This window comes from Sarcophilus harrisii, chromosome 3, assembly GCF_902635505.1.
Source record: "Sarcophilus harrisii chromosome 3, mSarHar1.11, whole genome shotgun sequence".
In the NCBI taxonomy this organism is placed as follows: Eukaryota; Metazoa; Chordata; class Mammalia; order Dasyuromorphia; family Dasyuridae; genus Sarcophilus; species Sarcophilus harrisii.
Genome location: NC_045428.1, coordinates 160,003,580 through 160,023,793, shown reverse-complemented (window position 1 = coordinate 160,023,793; position 20,214 = coordinate 160,003,580). Strand labels below are relative to the sequence as shown.

The window sequence follows — 20,214 nt, the reverse complement described above, 5'->3', positions numbered from 1 at the left end:
TAAAATAATTACTTTGAAAAGAAAAACAAACTAAATAAAAATTTTCAGGTACAGTTTGAATTAATGCTATTTAGTATTTGAACTAAAACCAGTTAGTTCAACAGAATTTCCTCCTTACTTAAAGAAGTAGAATTCAAAATCTTAGCTATAATAATCTTAGAGCAGACAAAAAGTATTATGATAATTGTTTGATTTGTTGATAATTCAAAAATTCCACAAAGATGTATTGAGAACGTTCTTCATGCAACAGACACTAGGCTAAAGGGAATTCCAAAATTTTAAAGTATCTCACATTTCCTGAAATAATGACATTTTTATTCTCCTGCATTTGACTTAGTTACAAGGGGAGAGGGCAAATATCAATTTAGTAATTAAATACCATAAGACAAATATGATTATACTTCTTGCTTTTGCTTTAATTAGGGAAAGGACTAGCTCATTACTTTTTTTTTACATTATATTTCTTATACACACTAATTTAGTTCAGGACAATACTCATTGTCACAGTAAATAAAAGCTTTTGGGGCATAAAAGTGCTATTGAATCATATTACTTGGCAGTTTATTGCTAATTATTAGAGCATATCAAGCTAGAATAAAGAAACAGAACAATGGAGTATTAGAGTTTTAAGGGGTTTTAAAAATCATCTGTTCCAAAATCCTTCTTCAAACAAGAATCTTTTCAGCATCATCCTTGAAAAGTGGAAACTACATATCTATTTAAAGAATTGTAATGACTAAGAACATATATCATCTATTCAGACAAATATTCACACCTACATCTTTTGACTAAGTTTCCCTCCCTCCTCCTCCTCCCCCTGTCTGTGTCCCTCCTTCCCCTCCTGCTCTTTATCTCTTCTCCCCATTCTCCCTCCCCCCTTCTCCCTTCTTCCCTCTCCTTCTCTCTTCCTCTCCTTCTCTCTCCTTTCCTTTCTTTCTCCCTCCTCTCTCTCTCTTATACACACAGATAGATGTATGTATATGTATATATATATATATATATACATATATATATATATATGTATATGTATTTATGTATGAGAGGCAGTGAACTGTAGGAACACTTTATTTAAGTCCTGTTAAAGTCCATACTTTAATCACTGATCTTTAATCACTGAACTTTTCAGGAACCCAGGAAATTCAAAAATATAAGTTTCAGAGAAGGTACCAATTCTTACTACATTATGTTTGTAATTTATTTTATGGATTGTTCTCTATGTATATTTGATAAAATATATAAATATGTTATAGATAGATAATCTAATATAAATATTCTGATTGTGTGTGTACATGGGTGTAACTATTACCAACAATAAATTACGCAGCTATCATAATCCGTCAGCATTCAAATTCAGTGGAGTGATTTTAAAATTTTCCTTTCTAAAGAGAGAAATTCTGTGGAACAGATAAGAATGTCATCGATTTGTAGTCTCTGTCTATAAAATTAGTTTTAACTTTTGCTTTTTTCCTCTTCAACATAACTTGATTCAAATCATTTTGGAGGTAATTGTGTGTGTGTGTGTGTGTGTGTGTGTGTGTGTATTTGTGTTTGTGTATGTGTGTGTAATTGTCCTCCGAAGCAAAAGTATTTTTTTTCTCCTTTATACTTCTGAACCCTCTCAAGATATCTTGGATTTCACTGGATAGATTTCTTTCTTAAAAACCAGCACTTAAAACAAAATCAATCAGATTCTAAACGGATACCAATAGATCCTAGGTCAAACTACATTTGGTCATTGTTTGGTTCCTGATTGACTAAATGTAAATAGCAATCATTTCTGTTTTGGCCAGAAATCTTGAGGATCTTCCCTTCTCATTCATTCATTCATTTAGATTTTTGGGGGTCTAGGTAAAAGAGGAGATACTTTGTCTCAGTTGCTACCTAGTTTTAATCACTGAATTGGTGGGGCCTCAGTTGAACTGAGACCTGTTGAAGACTTTAGCTAAAAAAGGCCAAAGTTTTCTATTTCATCTAGGACCATCTCCAGCCATCTTTATCTATATCTTGCTACTGGACTCTGATGGCTGTGGAGGGGAAATGGAGGGAGGTGATTTTGCACAGCCTCACCCTCATTTAAAATCAATTCACTTGCATATCATGGCTTCACCTCTCTGATATCATGCAACTCTTTGATAACAAAGAGCAAACCACAATAGCAACCTTCAAAACTTGAGTTTAAAAAAAAAAGCAAACCCCCCCCCCCAAAAACAAAAAACAACTATGACCAAATAGCCATATTAAAAAATATGGTGTATAGGATCAATAAATATATCAATTCAATAAACATATCTACATATAAATGTCTTTCTTGATAATTTTTATTTTGGAAAGAAATTATTAATGCTGTTCTAGAGGAAAAGAAATCATTTAAATTTCAATTTTTTCAGAAAAAATAAAGTATGATGAGATTTCTAGAAAACATTTTTCACTACCTAAAGACTTCACCTAGAAGTAGTCAGAGGTGGTGATCCTCAATACAAAACTGACCTTATGAGGACCAGATATTCTCAGTTTTCAATACTATAACTTGATGGAATATGAAATAGATCATATAGGAAGTCCCAATGCATTATACAATATGTTGCTAGCAATCTACAGAAGCCCAAACATTCGTTTAAAATATCAGAGAGGATAGTGGTGAACTAAAATTTTTTTGGGGGGGAACTCAGCCAATATCCCTATTCTTCTTGAAGTAGAATCATTTTTAAAATGGGAGTCCTTTGACTCATTACTGCCATAAAGTATTTAGGAAAGAGTATTACAGAATTTTCCTTAGCAACAACAACAACAACAACAACAAAAAAAAGCAAGCACTCCTCATCCTTAATTTTCAGAGTGAGTTTTTTTTGTTTGTTTGGTTTTACCAGTTTCTCAAAAAGCTATTCTTTAAAACATAATGACATTCAGAGCATGACTCAATTGATTTACTAGTGTTCTTTCATGCAAAACTGGGAAAAGCACCAGAATTAGAGTCAGAAGACCCCTTCATATTTAAAGCCTAAGTCTCAGAAATTGGACTTATTTTTGTAGTCAGTTTCCAAAATTACATTTTTTATGTTAATAATAAGCATTTGTAGTTATGACATAGTTTATATGTGAATAACTAGCTCAAATTTCTCTATATGAGCTTATTTACTAGAGTCAGTTGTATATTTTTCCTTAAATTATACTTATCCTATTATATATTTATTTAGGAAAAAAAAAACTTTGGAATATACCAAATTTCAAAAACAATCATAGATCTGATTTTTCTTCAGTATTAATTACATAGAGGAAAAAAATCATTAAAGATGGGAAAACAAAATTGGCACCAGAGGTGTGACAACATAGGTTAATTATTTAGCCTCCGTTTCTTGGTCTATATGAAAAGAATAATATTTGTAATGTCTCTTCAGAATGCTGCTGCTAAGAAAGCATCTTGTAAATCTCAGCTCATTATATAAATGTGAAGTAAAAACAGTAATAATGATGAGCTTTATTGTATTCTCATTAGAAAACTGGCCTGAATTGATTAGCTTAATTTCATTTTGATGAATATATTGATGTGCTGATTTTATTAAAATTGTTCTTGAAACAGGGTTCATTTGGGTATAGGTTTTAGAAAATTAATGTGATTTCTTTAAATTTGAGTTTTCTAGTTTGGTTGCGTATACATCCCAGATTATCATAAAACTTAATTATATAGAATAGCATTTTGAAAATGCTCTCCCTTAGGGCTCAGTTACTGTAACCCATGGCTGTAGCAGTATTTAAAATCCTATGTCTCAATTATTAAGATCAGTAAGTGAAAATATTTTCTCAGTCTTGGTCCTTGTTACAAAAGGCAAGATTTGAAAAGAAAGTAAAAAGGCTTATTTCAAGCAAGCCAATATTTTAATTGACAGCAGAAGCATAAACAGGACCCTAATTAAGCCATTTGCTAATCTGTTTTCCCTGTAGCTGTCAAATTTGGTCTTTAGCCATGATAAATCTATAAAAATAGAACAGAAATGTTGAGGACCTGTTTTACTGTAATTCTTTATCATTTCTTGGGTGCCTCTGCCATCTTGTGGTTCAGCAAGGGATCTATCTATATTCCAACATAATTTATCCTTACCTCCTGTTAAAGATTTTTTCTTCTCACAGAACTGCAGCTCAAAATATTTTATAAAACAACTGGATAAGTCATTAAGTGTTGTCTTAGCATGTCCAAAAGCTTCTAAAATGCAGTTGACCTGTAACATAACAAAACAGTTTAAAAATGCATATGCATGATGGAAACAGGGCATATTTCAGATTTCTTAATTTTCTTTCTGTTTGCATTACAAGGATTCAAATAAACTGAATCATCTAAATCACAACTTCTTAAACTTTTGCCATTGGCAACGCCTTTTCTCCCCAAAATTTTCATGTGACCCCCATTATAGAAGTATATAAAATAGATATGCAAATTCAATATTTGCTGATAATAAATCATAATTTCGCAACCCCTATATTCATTTACAAGACCCCATATAGGGTCACAACCCATAGTTTAAGAAGTTGGGCTCAAAATAATAGTTCTCCCCTGAGCTTTGCAAACTTCCCTCCCCCCACCCCCTCCAAACTAAGTCACCTAGCATAGAATCTAGCTTAGGATCTTGCTTACATCATCCAATCTTGAAATATGCTTGTACCAAATAATTGCAAAATAACTTTCTCTCACCATTTATAACATGTAGTGAACAAACAAAATCTTTTTTTTGGAAGAGTATCATAAATTATTTTTAAAATTTTGGCATAAATAATGGTACAATTGTTTCTTCTAAGTAATGAATTTGAGTTACCATTAGTATGAAGTAGTAGATGTAGGACTGGATTTTTAATTGGAAAGATGTTCAAATTCTGCCCTAGCTATGTTTCTCTAAGCAAGTCATTCAACTTCTTTATGACTGACTCAGTTTCTCATCTTTAAAACTGAGATAGCAGAACATTCAGTAAAATTTGCTATCCTATACAAATGTAAGCTGCTGCTATTGCTATCATCATGTAGTTGCTTTCCCATGCATTACTGCATGCAACCTGTTTGAGAAATTCTATTAAATTGAGGACATTAATAGTTACAACAGTTTTATTAGCAAACCACCCATTTAATAACAGCTCTTGAGATGATTTATATAATACTGTTCTTCAAAAAAGCTTTTTCTGTTTCTTTCTGCTTTTTGTGTGGCACTATCAGTGATCAAACCATGCTCCAAAGAATGACAGACTCATGGAGGGTCACCCCTACATTTCAGAAAATTTTGTTTCACTTCAGGAAATCACTCAACTATCACTTCCTTTACCCTAGATAGTTTTCCTGAATGAATTAACTTGTAAGCTATTCAGCTCTCCTAGAATTGAATTATTCTTATTGAAAAAAAGACATTTTTATTTGTATTTTCTTGGTTTAAAAATAATTTTTCAAGTAGTTGCTATATAAAAACACCTCATTCATCCCAAATAGCTTTCAATTATGAAAGATTACAAAAATATTGATTTTAGTATATAACAAATAGAAAGTGATATGAATTATGGGTTTAGAGTTGTAAATATAATGTATTAAGATCTTTTCACTAAATGTTTTTATGCTGAATGTATGGCAAGTAGAGTTGTGAATTCCTAGAGATATGAATTTTTTTTTATCCTTTTTAGTTATAGTATTCAGAATTGTGCTTTGCACATGCTAAAGTGCTTAATAAATATTAATGACTAAAATGAATTTAAGTTGCAGTATTTCCAAGCATGTAGAAATGTGGCTAACTTTTAAACTTTTAAAACATAATCTGCTTCCTAGTAAAAAAATGAACGTAATAGAAATTTACTGCTATTATTTTTAAAGAAAGAAAAACTAAAAGGCAAAATTTAGCAAGTTTTAATACTAGATATTACTAATAATATAATTTTAAATAGATGTTAAATTATAGTTCACAATTAATCTCCTATTTTGTCTTATCTAGGCATATACTAGTTTATATTTTTAAATATTAACGTTTTTAATTAATGAAGAAAATAGAAGTTAGTAACTTGCTTGTGCATCAATAGTGATTTAATAATAATAATTAAAAGATAAATATCTAAGATTATTTTCAAACTTTTATTAACCTTTTACTTCTTAATGATCCTAATTGTATCATATATTAAAGATGACAAAATAAAGAGATATAAAAGAATTGACAGCTACATAAATATGCAAGATTTAAAGATTACAGAACTATAAAAGTAGTAAAGAATATTGCATTTATTTTGTGTATGTTCTGTTAAATATGTGTAGATATATTTTTTCTCTTCCATAATAATATAATTTTCTTGAGGATGGGGCATGTTTCAGTGTTGCCTTTATATAGTCAGGGCCCATTACACGCTAATAATTGTTGTTGTTGTTAATTGACTGACAGAAGTAATCAGAAGATCTATGTCAATATTTTCTATACCACTTTGAGCAAAGTATTCAATTTCTTAACCATTGTAAGTCTGGACCCAATGAGCATAAACTTTGTAGTTTTATTATTCACAGTGCTAGAAGTCTGTTAAGGACTACACCTAAGTGTGAAGGGGCAGGTCAGTTCCCCCACATCTGTGAATCATGACACATTTAAAGGAACTGCAACTCAGCCTTTACTGATACAGAAGTTGCTTGTAGATTGGGATTGAAATTGGAGGCAAGAGGGAAGAGGAGAGAGGTCAGATATTGAAACTGCCTCTCAGTTTCTTTGTATTGTTACCATCTTCTCACATGAAGGGATCTATTCTGCTGGTCAGAATTAGATCCTCAGCAGCTACTAGCAAATAGCTCCTGTAATAGAAATCCTTAATTCCATGATTCTGATTTTTTATTTTTTTTTATCTAAGATAATCACCATTATTCATTTTGTTCTTTCCTATTCTTTTCCCACTAGAAAAATTTGACTGATTTTATTCACTTTAAGATTATAGTGAATAACTTTATCTGAGCCATGGTTTCTACTTAAGAATCTGTTTTGTAATAATCTACTTTTGAATTTCTAAGTAGATCCCTTAAATCATCCTTCATAATTGTGCTATTTTTTTCTCTTTCTCTTCCTTTATGTCCCAAATCACCATATAAGTTCTTATCATGAGCGCAATCATTAATCACTCCCCTAAATCCTCTGCTGTATTTCTTAAAAATTATCTCCTTTTTTCATCTAATTATTAGGAAGAATACATTTTTTCATCTAATCATATCTATATCTTTGGTATAATCTTATATGATAATCTATATCTTTCCGTTTATTCCCACATCCTACAAAATTTTGCTCTGTAAGTCATTCCCTCTGCCAATACATCTCTATTTGCTGCCTCTGTACTAACCCTTTCCCATGTCTCTTGTTGACACAAGAATTTTAGGATTCTCTAAATTAAAATAAAAACGTCTTCCCTACAAGTAGCAGAGAAAAAAATCTTTATAGCAAGATTCTCAGATACATAAATTATTTCCAGAATATGTAAAATATATTAAAATGTATAAGAATAAGAGCTATTCTCCTAAAGAAATATTTTCAAAGGATATGACCAATTAATTTTCCAAGAAATTCAAACTATAAATAGATGTATTTTAAAAAATCCAAATTACTGATAGAGAAATACGTTTTCATTCATTTCATATATTTTATTTTTTATGGACTTCAGTATTCTCTTTTGATTTCCAAGATTTCTAATTTCATTTTTAAAAATTTGATGGTTTTCCTTATCACTTTAGTTGGTCTGTTCTTTTTTTCTTTTTTTGGTAATAAAATAATTTAAAGATATGAAATTTCTCCTAATGGCTATTTTGGTTACAATAAATTATTCTTGGAATATTTTTAATTGATTTCATTATTTTTAATAGAATTATTTTTTTCTATGATTGTTTATTGGCTTAACAATTCCCTAGGTTTGTTATTTTTCTTCAGTTGATTTTTAATATTTTTCAATTTATTTAATATAAATTACTTTATATTAGTTTTGTTACTTTATGATCAGTAAAGATTGGGCATAACAATTCTGCTTTTCTGAATTTTTGTGAGTTTTTATATCATAGGAAATGATTATATACAACTAAAATATGTATACTCCCTTTCTAGTTCTATTCAACTATTTTCACAGATCTATATTAATTTTTTCTAATAAGTCTATTCAGGTCTTTAAGTTTCAATTTTTTTTCTTTTACATTTATCAAGATCTGACAGATAAATCAAAGTCCACCATAATAGTAATTTGTTTTTTGAGAAGTTATTTCACTGGCTACATACATGTGAAATATTCAAATCAGTTCATTTCCCAGAATGTAGTTTCTATTTTTAGCTCTTTAAATTGTCTATCATTACTCTTGCTTTGACTGAACCAGATTTCTGTTAATTACATATAAATGAAAAGACACTATATACATATATATGGAGTATTACACATACTTTCAGATAAGGTCTCTGTAATAAGAGTTTTACCTATATGTTTTGCTTTGTTATGAGAGACATCTCACAAAGGGGAATAACCTGTAATTAGCAGAATTATAAACAAAAATATTGAAAAAATAAAATTTCATATTAAAACAACTCAAATTCTATTTAACAAAAAAAATTAGTTTGGCAAAATTGATGAAAAAGGAACATAAACAATGTTTCTAAAGTTGTGAGGAAAAAGGCACATTAATGAACTATAGTTGATAATCATATTAATTAATCAATTGGGGAATCAGCAAATTACAACATATTTTCACACATATATATGAATATGTTTTTTCTCTCTACATGTATGTCATAATATTTATATAGAATACAATTATTCAATAAAAATGATGGAAGAGATTTTTTTTGTAGAGTATGTGAAGACTTGAATACATTTATACAGTAAAATGAGTAAAACCACAAGAAAAAAATTGTACAATAACAACAGAATTGTAAAGGTGAAAGACTTAAGGATTCTGATTAATACAATGGACCAATCATGATTCCAAAGGACACATAAATGATGAAGCATGATCCTCATCTTCTTCCAGAGAGGTAGTGGACTCGGAATAGAGAATATCTCACATTTTGAAAATGATCAGTGATGGAATTTGTTTTACTTGACTATGTATATTTGTTACATAGGTTTTGTTTTTTCTGCCCCCCCACCCCATAATGAACAGGGGAGGAGAAAACAGATTTTATTTCATTAAAAATGAAATAAAAATAAAGTCTTCCCTTGACTATTTCTTTTTTTTTACTTTTTATTTTATTTTTATTAAAGGTTTTAATTTCCAAAAGATATCCATGGATAATTTTTCAACATTAACCCTTGCAAAACCTTGTGTTCCAATTTTCCCCCTTCCCCCACCTCCTCGCCTAGATAGCAAGTAATCCAATATATGTTAAACATTTCCCTTGACTTTTCTATTATACTCCAATTTTTGAACTATATGCACTATTTCTACTATATATTTTTTTTCCTTAGGCTCAAATATTTACAATCTCATATTTCTCTTTTGCTGGTTCTTCTGCCTCTTCTTGAGTAATCAAAATATTTTTTCTTTTGTGATTTTCAGTCTTTTTTTTCGCCCTCTAACCACTTCCCCTTAGAAATATCATTCACTCCAATAGATTCAACTACCTCTCATCTCCAGTCTGGACTTTTGTAAGGAGTCTCATTAAACAATCATTTATTAAGGGCTTATTTTGTGTTAGCATTGAGGTTATAAAGTAAAAAGGAAACTTATCATGAAGAGACTTCCATTCTATTGGGGGAAAACCATGAACACTAAAAGGTCAACATGAATACAAAATAAAAATGTGTTTTTTTTGAGGGATACAAGATTAATAACCATGGATACATTTTTAAAAAAGATCTATTAAAAAATTGAGTTGTACTTGAGCTGATAGTTGGAGGCTGCAAGGGATTCAAAAAGCAGAGCTGAGAAAGAAGAGCATCCCAAGCATGGATGACAGTCTATATGAATGCATAAGGTAAGAGACAGAATATTATATCCCCAAGTCAACATCAATTAGGTCAGAAAAAAAATGTGGAAGAGGAGAGTAATATAAAAGGAGGCTGGAAAATGGGTTAGTAGAGATTATAAAGGACTTTAAAAGCTAAACAAAAACTTTTATTTGATTCTATATTCAAAGATGATCAAATAGTCAAGGAAATTTGAATAGGGGAGTAGCATGATCAGATTTGTGATTAAAGAAAATCATTTTTGGGAGAGGGAAACAGATAATACAGGGTATTCCAATTAGTAGGCCATTAAAATAATCTAGATGAATGGTGAAGAGGACTTGAATAAGATGTTAGATATATGATGAAAGAGAAGTAATAAAGTGAGAGGTATTATGAAAATAGAAATGGCAAGGTTTTTTTATAATGTGATATGAAGAAACAAGGATGTCAAAGATGATATTGAATTTACAAACATAGTAGACTAAAGAAAATGGTGGTACCTTCAACAACATCAGGACTATTCTGAAGAAAGGCTGATTTGGGGATCAGGTTAAGAGTTCAAGTTTGTACATGTTGAGTTTGAGATGTGTCCAGAAAGTCCAATTTAAAATGTGTAAATTTCACCTACTTAAGTCCACATAATCCTTTTTTTTTTTTCATTATGCTGGTTCTCACAGTCACATTAAAATGCTAAAGTCATACATAGATACTTCAGGTATTTTCATCATCCTTTTCCAAATATCTACTATGGCATTGCTAATTCTATGCTTGGAATGTCTTTCTTAGTGTTCCTCATTATCTCAATACCCAACCATTCTTTAGAAGTCTTTTTTTCTGAAGTTTCCTCATTATTTTCATCTTCAATGACTTTCTTTTTTAGCATTTGATTTTCAACATTAATGAGTTTTGCAGATACTTGTCTATATTATAGTTTTCTATGTCTGTCTTACACATTAGACTAGGCAGGGAATAAATTTTATTTAAATTTTTATCTTTCCTTATATTTAAAATCCCAATCCATGGCATATGATATGTGTTTAACAAGCACTGCTTTTGGAAATAAATCTAAATATCTCTGGTCTTCTTTTTGCTCTTTTATAAAAGGAAGATGTTGAGCTAGATGAAATCCAAGATATTTTCCTAAAATTTCATCACTTTGTAATAAAATATTATAATACATTCATGTTGTACCATTTGGAATTTGAATTAATCAGCAAACATTTATTAAACAGAATTTTGTAAAAGCACTTTTCTAGGCAAAGACAAAAATGAAACTCCTTGAATCACAATAGCTTTCATTTTATTACAAGAAAAACATGCACATATACATTATACTATTTTATATAATGCACATATACATACATGCATGCATATATTATATGTGCATTTACATATATTTACACACACATATATTCATAACATGTAAGTATGCATTCTGGTCTTATGTGTTGATAGCACATATATAAACTGTACTAACACATAGTAAATATAAGCAAGTATACCTTCTTTTGGAGAAACAACATGTGAATATATTATCGTTATTATTAGATACAATATTACATGCACACATGCAAATTATATTGTTTTATATATATAGTTATAATTCCTTATTTTTATAATATAATTGTTATATGTGACAGAATAATTTGTATATGTACATGTTTTGGGGAAAATGGCCATTATATGTATATGTATACACACACACACACATACAATGTCCAGAGAGATATGCAAACACATGCATGCACATATAATTATATAGTGACATATAATTATCCATGATCTACATTCATATCAGAAAAGTAAGACTATGTATAAAACTTTACTGATTGAGATATTTAGAATTTTACATTTTGATTAACCATTCATCCATTAGATGGCAGTAAAGAAATGTGTTTTGGGCAAATTTTGAGAAATTCAAAAGCAAATAAAGCCCCCTTCACCTTTTGGGGGGAACCATTGCTATTAATGTTACAATTAATGTTTTCTAACAGTTTCATTTTTTTAACCACCTGAAAGAAAATATGCATAGCTCTTTTAATTCTAATTTAGAATATGACTCAAATCAATACTTTGTCTATGTAAGAAAGCTTAATAAAGTGAAAAGAACATTGGATGAGATACCAGGAAATTTGCTCCTATTCCTGGCTCTGCCACTTGGCAAGTCCTACATCTCTTGGGCCCAATATAAGTGGTATCCTTATATTATTAAGAGGCCTTAATTAAATTACTTAAATAGATTTGTTTGACTAATAGTTTAATCTTAGGACTTCTAAAATTATGCAGATATTTTGATAAAATATCTTTTCTCAAGAATTTTCTAGAAGACAAATGCAGAAGACTCCTCAGTGAAGAATGCCAGATCAATTATATATTTCCTAAACTTAGTTGTTTAAACTACTACTAGATGTGGGAAATTCCAGGAAGTTTTCTTTTATGGAAAATCTATTACCACTAATTTTAAGAAATCAGAATTTGGGTTAAGTTGAGAATACCATTTTCATCATCCCTAAGGCTCGCTAAGAAGAAATAATATCTATGATAAAATTATTTTAATTCACATAGAACATCATATTTTATATATTCTGAAGTATTCAGGAATAAAATGCATACCTGGGTAGAGTTTATAAAACAGGAACATTATACATCCATGATGAACAATAGGAAAGTGTACCTCTGGGCCTATAAATTACATTAATAGCCACCAGAAATTAATTTACTCTAGTTTCCTTTGCATTCATCAGATGTTGCCTCATCTCTTTGTTTTTCCTCCTGGTATGTACAGTATGCTCTTTATAGAGACTATGTAAACTTCTGACTTTGAACTCATACCTTGACTCTCTTAAATTTGTCTTCTATACATTCCACTTCTCTAAAGTGCTATTTAAACCTACAATGACATCAATCTCAACTCAACATGTCCAAATAGAATAGCTTTCTCTAAAAGCCTCCCCCCTTCCCAACTATTGCTCTTGAGGGCATTCTCCTCCCAGTCAAGCAGTTTTATAATCTGTGTTATCTTTCTCACTCAGTCATCCTGCATATGGAATTTGCTGTTGAATCTTCTTGTTTTTGTCTTTGCAAAAATTGTCATATGCATCCCAATCTCTGCTTTATATGGCTACCACACTTGTTTAAGTTGTCATTGCCTCTCACCTATATTTCTTTCCATAGCCTTCTAATTGTCCTTTCCTCAAAACTCTTCCTTACACCAATCCATTTTCTAAGCAGCTACAAATGTTATTTTCCCAAAGCACATGTTTGACTATGTCACACACCTCTGCCCACTCCTATTCTAATGGCTCTTTCTTATCTCCAGGATCAAATATAATACTCTCTATTCAGTCCTTTCACAGATACACATTTTTCTGCTTTTTAAATCTTCTTACATTTCATTCTCCTTTTACAATCCAGCTACAAAGACCATTTCTTGACTTTTTTTTTTGGTACTGCCAGTGCCCCAGAGAAATGGTCTCCTTACTCACTTCTCTCTCTTAACTTAACTAACTTCCATTAATACTCAGTTTATATACCACCTGATGCAAGATTTTTTTCCCTGGGCCTACATACCTTCCATATCCACACTCCCCACATTTCCTCTGAGTTACTATCTATTTTTTATATCTACCCTGTCTATCTGTCTCATATGCCGAAATACACACATCTCCTTACACACACAAATACACACACACACACACACACACACAGAGCATTATTTTACAGGACAAAAAGTTAAGGTTTATGAAAACCATCATTCTTCCGTCAGGGAAAACAAAACAAAACAAAACAAAAACAGAACAAAATATAAATGCTGTCAAATCCATGCATCGTTCTTTTTGGTATCACATAGTTCACAGAAGAAATCTCAAAAATAGCAATGTCATTTTAAAATATTCTAAGAATTTAGTTAAAATAAGGAAACAGAAGGTGATTCATATATCATAATGCACAGTGGATTTTGAAAATTAAAAGCACATCTTGCTTAGAGTTTATTCCAATAATTTATGGGGGAAAGCTTGTTACATCTTTACTTTTAATAAGAAGACTCTGAAGTCATGACACTATAATCAAGACCATGTATTTTATTATTCCAATTAATTAACTTCAGAACATTTTATCACATTTTATAAGACTTTGGGATCCTTAAAGACAAGCAAACACCGAAGAAAGTAATGTCTTTCATTATTCCAATTTTGCCCCAGATCTTTATCTTATTTTGAATTTCTGTGAAGAAATACTGTCTGGAACACATATGCTATGGTGTGTGTGTGTGTGTGTGTGTGTAAAATACATTTTAATTTCTTTAAATGAAGGCATAATCAGGATCCCCAAGCTTATTTGTGTAGGATTCTCTCTTAGTTTGTTGAGCTCAAGTCCCCAGATCTGCCTGAGAAGTGGGAAGAATTAGTAAAAACAGAGAAATTCATGTTCCTGAAGGAAAAGACTTTGGAAGAATCCATCATGGGAGTGAATAAAAAGCTCTCCTATCTCCTGTCTCACTAACCTTCCACCTTTAAGGAAAGAATTCCATATTAATGAGCTTTGAAACTCTTGTTACATAGGGGAATAGTCATCTTTCTTTTTTTAAATTGAGTCAATCCTATCAGGTCTCATTGATATTAAAGACACAAATCTAAAAGTAATGGCTGAAAATTTATCACCAATAGTTACATTAAGTTTGAAATGTATATTTTCTGCATGTAAGTTGTCTACAATTTCTAGAGCAGTTTCTTTGGTTTTATAAAGGACTCTTCAAAGAACATAGAACTATAGCAACATTACTTCCTCTCTCTAAGCAATTCCATAAGGAAACAGAATTTCATGGAATAGGGAAAACTAGGAACTGAATCTGTCATTATACAGTACTGATTTGGAAGTTATACTGTTTAAATGTTCTCTCAGCTCTTATTTTGATAAATGACTCTTGGGATAAATGCAGCTGTGTTTATCATAATGTAATCAGATGTACTTGAATACATAATCACTGAAATGCAGGTGTATTTCTGTATGTATGTATGTGTGTGCCTGAATATGTGTGTGTCTATATATGCTGTTCATATCCAAAAAATCCCTAATTCAGTGAGAGTCTTGATCCCTTCTCCAAGGGCTATTACTAGCCTATGTCAGCATGCCTATCATATCACTATAAAGTGATTATTAGGGTGAAGCTGTTTTACTTATTCTGCCTAAGACACATGGCACTTACTTCTCATGACAAAAATGACCTCTTTGACCATCATTTCCAACAGCCTAGGTCCCCCCTACCCTTTATTTTTCGCTCATATCTAGTGTTTTTCAAGAAGAAAAATACATATTTTTCAAATTTTCAAAAATAAGTATTTTTCAAATTTTTCAAAGCCAATTTCAAAAATTAGCTTGAGTGAGTAATAATTATAGTTTCTGAATACATGTAGTGTTCCCAAGGTACTGCTATGAACATTTCATTAAAAGGAGAAAATTTGAAATATCTGCATAGAAGTAGTTGAAATATATGAAAGATAATGATGGAGTTAGTATTATAAAATTCAGTTCAGAACCAAAAGAAGAAAATAGAAGCATATTACAGAGATTTAATGACTTGTAGTTTTAAAAATGATTTGTAGTTTTAGAAGTGACTCATTTAACATACAAATTAAAGTGTTTCATAGAAATTAATTTTTTGGAAACCTGAAGTTTGTGCCATTTAAAAATTTAACTATTTTGATGATTAATATTTCTCTGCTCTATCAAAAGACAGTAAATGCTAATTTACATTATTTCTCAATCACTCAGATTCATTATTATGAATATTAATTACTACACTGAATTAAAGAAATAAGATCCTTAGAGTTACTAAGATGTATTAGGACACCCAGCCTAACATTAGATGGACTCATATTATTAAGTTTTTTGAATTTGGGATTCAAAAACACATACAGACAAATAGATATACACATATATAGATTACGATATACACAATTTAACAAATCTATACTTTTTATATTTGACTTGTTTTTCTTTTTTATAATGTGATGATCTCAACCAAACTCAGAATAATGTCTAAAACACAATCAAATAAGTTTTGAGTAAAGTACTAGGGTTCTCTTTTATGAATTAAATAAAAGATTTTTAAAAAGTACCTAAAGTTGTTTATTAAATAGAAGTAGATACTAAGTCATATCAAAGATTTATTCATGAATACTTTGTTTCTCTAGTTTAACTATAATTAATTTTACACAGACTGTTTTTACTAATAGTTTGATCACAGTAGTAGGGGCATGGTAGGCACTCAATAAATACATTTCTATTTTATTGAGGTAATTAAAGTCACATTACATACTGAAAGAATGGAAATATCAAACCACCACTTTTTTTTTTTTACTTTTCACATACTTAGCAAATGACTCTATATCATCGTTTACTGATAAGATCAATGTCATTCAACATTATTACCCTTAGTTCTCCATTGTCATACTTAATTTCCTCTACCTTCATCTATTTTGCTCTTTTCTTCTTTTTTCCAATGGCAAAAATAATTTTCCTTTCCAAACTTAAACCCCATCAGTCATATACCATTCAGACCATTTTCCAAGGTCTCCTGCAAGATATTACTAGATGTCTTTTTTGAATCATAAGTCCATAAGCCACTAAATCTCCTTTCCATGTTCCTACATACCTTTGGTCATCTCTTGTTTTTATAAAGAAAACAAACAAAATAGAACAAAACGCCTTTCTTCTACTCTCTCAACTACTAAATCATTCATCCCTCTTTTTCTTTTAGAAAATCCTTCATTTTTTGCAGTCCTGTTAATTTCATCTTCTTGGGCAATGACTTCTATTTTCCTTCCCACTGGATTGAAACTTTTGCTGAAGTTAACAGCAACCTACTAATCATTCAATATAATGATATTTTTCAAGAATCCATCTTCTTTAACATCTCTGTAATATTTGATATACTCAAAAAAAATTTGAACCCCCTTTCCATTGGACTTTTTTTGGAAGTCTTTTCTCTTTGTACTATTGTCATATCTACACAAAGAGCAGTTTCCCCATGCAAAATTTTATACCATATCCCCTCTCTTTCTCCTCTTTTCTATCCCTTCCTTGGCTTAATACATTGCTTCAACTTAACCTCTTTGTGGATAACTCCAAATTTTATATCTCCAGCTGCCAATGAGCCTCTAACTTTTTTTTTCTGCCAGTTGTATATTTCAACATGAATTTCAGCCAATACATCAAATCCAACAGTCCCTAAATACCTTTTCTCCAAATTCTGAGGTTTTCTGATCTTTTGTTTATGATGGTCTCTGCCAGTTTGAGCCACCTATACTAAGATCATGTACCATCTTTGACTTATTCATCTCTTTTATCCCTCACTAAGCAGTTGCCAAGAAATGGTGAAATTTCTTTCCAAATATCTTTTGCTTTTTTATTCTCACCATCTCTATCTTCATTCAAGCTATATTGTTTAAAGTCCTTCAAACACCACTATGTTACTAAATATATTTAAATTAAATGAATATTTAGCTTGTTGTGTTTATCTTAGTATCAGTTTCTGAAGGAGAATAAAACCAAAACAAAATAAATTACCTGATCTCAAGGAATTGAAGACTACTAGTCATATAATAATCACACTATAAAACACAAATAGCCATACCATAAAATAAAATATGCTGAATACATGACAGGAATCAAATGCTATGAGAATTTTTTTTTTTTAGAAAAACCTGTTGATTTGAATTGAATGTAAATTTATGCATCGAGTAGTCTCTCCTATTTTATGTCCAACTTATAATTATTTAGAATTAAAAAGAATAGAGAAGAAAGTTTTGTTTTGTGAAAGAACACTAGTATTGTATATAAAAAGAATTAAATGTAAGTCTTGGTTCTGTCACTTATCAGTGATCTTAATTTCTCTTGCCCTCAGTTTTCTCTTGTGCAAACAGATATATATGAAGAGATCATATGTTAAGTCTATTTCTAGTTCTAGAATTCTAGATCTCTATCTTCAACTTGCATTCCTATGAATCTCTAAGTCAACCAATGATGGTACTTACATTTTTTATTTTGTAGTCAAATAAACACTTGCTGGAGCTGGATCGACACGTTAGATGTCTTACTATTTGTTTGCTGGCTTCAGATTTTCCTGAACCACTTTCACCACTAGAGAGACGGAGAAAGATAAGACATCTGTTCAACATTCTGATCATAACTATTAGGGGTCATGCAGCTAAGTAGAAATTATTCTTCAAGACAAAGGCAAAGAAAGAATTAGATATTTAAGGTTTGAGAATATTAATTAGCTTAATGGTTTAGTAGTATTAGTTATTTAGTAATACTAACAACAGATTTACATGATACTGTAATTGTTGCAAAGCACTTTGGCACAAAAGGAAACAAGTATTTTACAAATATCATCTCATTTGATCCTCACAATCACTTGGTGAAATAGATGATATTATTACCCCTATTTTATACCTGAATAAACAAACTGAGAGAGACAGATGATATGTGACTTAATCAGAGTCACACAGCTAATAAATGTCTGAGGTCAGATATGAACTCAAATCTTTTTGTCCTTAAGTCTAGTACTTTTTCCATTGTGTAACATAGCTGCCTCTAATAGAAGTGAGGGTAATCAAAAGCCAAGTTTTCCATTACTAAGATGGAATATATGCAATTTCCCCTCACATAATTAAAGATATAATATTTTGGTAGAAAGTAAGATAGGAATTTAAAAAGTACATCAAATTGTATAATCAATATAATTCTACAGTTCTGAAGTATAACGGGTTGACTATTACAAATTTAAAAAAATACAAGAACAACCTTGCAAAAGAGTATTATAAAACAGCATTCCATATAATGAATATTTCTATATTCATGTAAAGGTAATCTAAAAATATCTTAAATCAGGTTATAATTCATTTTATACAACAAATATTTTTGTGCTGATCATGTATTTTTGCTGATCATTTCTCATGTACAAGCCATTGCTATAATAAAAATATTTGGCTATGAACTTTTTGTAAGGAATGGTGAGGTTGCAAATATCTCAATCACCTAGAATTAAAAAGGAAACATCTGAAGATCTCACCATAACAAAATACATATTTAGAGAGAGCAAAGATTAAGGGCCAAGGAGGTTAACTATATATACTATATTGGGTTCAAGGTGGGCATTTATAGCCCATTTATAGCCCATTTTGCTGCATTTACCTCTTTGTTTTCCAAATTAGGAACATAATTCTTACTAACATGTTCATTTAAATATTTCCATTAAGGCAAAATAACTTGGCTGAACACATATTAAAATTTCTTTTTGTCCTTATAAACTTAACCATCTAAGCTCTGTACTTACTATCTTCTATTTTCTTCTCTGGACTTGCACCTTCATATTCATTCTCTTCTGTTGGTCTTAAGCTACCTGTGTCTTCCTTTCTGTGTCTGTGTCTTTGTCTATATCTCTGTTTCTCTTTGCCTCTATTGATCTTTGTGTGGTTCTGTTTTTCTCTCTCTTTTACTCTCTTCTTTGATCTGTGGCTGAATGCATTACAAAAGTGTGCCTTCTTATTCAGTGCTTCACTCTTTTCTTTCTTATTTTTCTCCCATAAGTGTAGGGCTGTTTTTTTAGGCAACAAGGTATTCCATTAATATCTTTCTTTATTCAACAGTCATTCAAATATTGGGTGTATAAGATTTTTCCATTCCTTTTCCTATTTTGCTTTTTGGGATCCAAATAAATGTATCAGCAAGGAGTTGATTTTGTTAAATATTTACAATATGATAGTTTTTGTTAATATTTGTGAAGGGAGCATATTTGAAGATTTACTCTATGTTTTGTTGATTTATTTGCTTATTAGCAATTATTAGTTTTAAATTTAAGACAAGACTAAAAAAAATGCAGAATTTATGTATTCTATTTCCTACTATACTATGAAGTTCATGGAGATGGATATTATGCCTTATTTATCTTTATATCCACAAGGACCCTGCATAGTGCTCTGTATGGAGCAGCTGGATAATATATGATTGTTGAATTGAATTCTGTACCTTATGAGGAAAAGAAATAGCTCTCTCAAGAGTGTCATAGAGATAATTTATAAGGCTCACTTTTGGGAACTCAGCTAGCTGGAAATATTCAGCATTTAATTAAATCTTCATAGTACTGAAATGATATTACAGTGGTGATATCTCTCTTGCATCTATATTTCATCCTTAACTTTATAATTCTGAAAAGGGGAAGCCAAACTAGGCATGATTTAGATGCTGTTGAAAAATTCTAATTCATTCTGCTTTAAGGACACCAGTGACTATAGGACA

General features: G+C 30.5%; 1 protein-coding gene across 1 annotated transcript in view; it reads right to left on the bottom strand.

Moving 5' to 3' along the window:
- The window catches only part of MYO16 (myosin XVI), a 713,480-nt gene that overhangs the window by 395,854 nt on the left and 297,412 nt on the right, over positions 1-20,214 (bottom strand). The window contains exons 14-15 of the mRNA XM_031958702.1: positions 17,949-18,054; positions 4,097-4,214 (exon numbers count right to left, since the gene is read on the bottom strand). Of these exons, the coding sequence (XP_031814562.1) occupies positions 4,097-4,214; positions 17,949-18,054 (224 nt within the window). The remainder of the gene's footprint in view (positions 1-4,096; positions 4,215-17,948; positions 18,055-20,214) is intronic.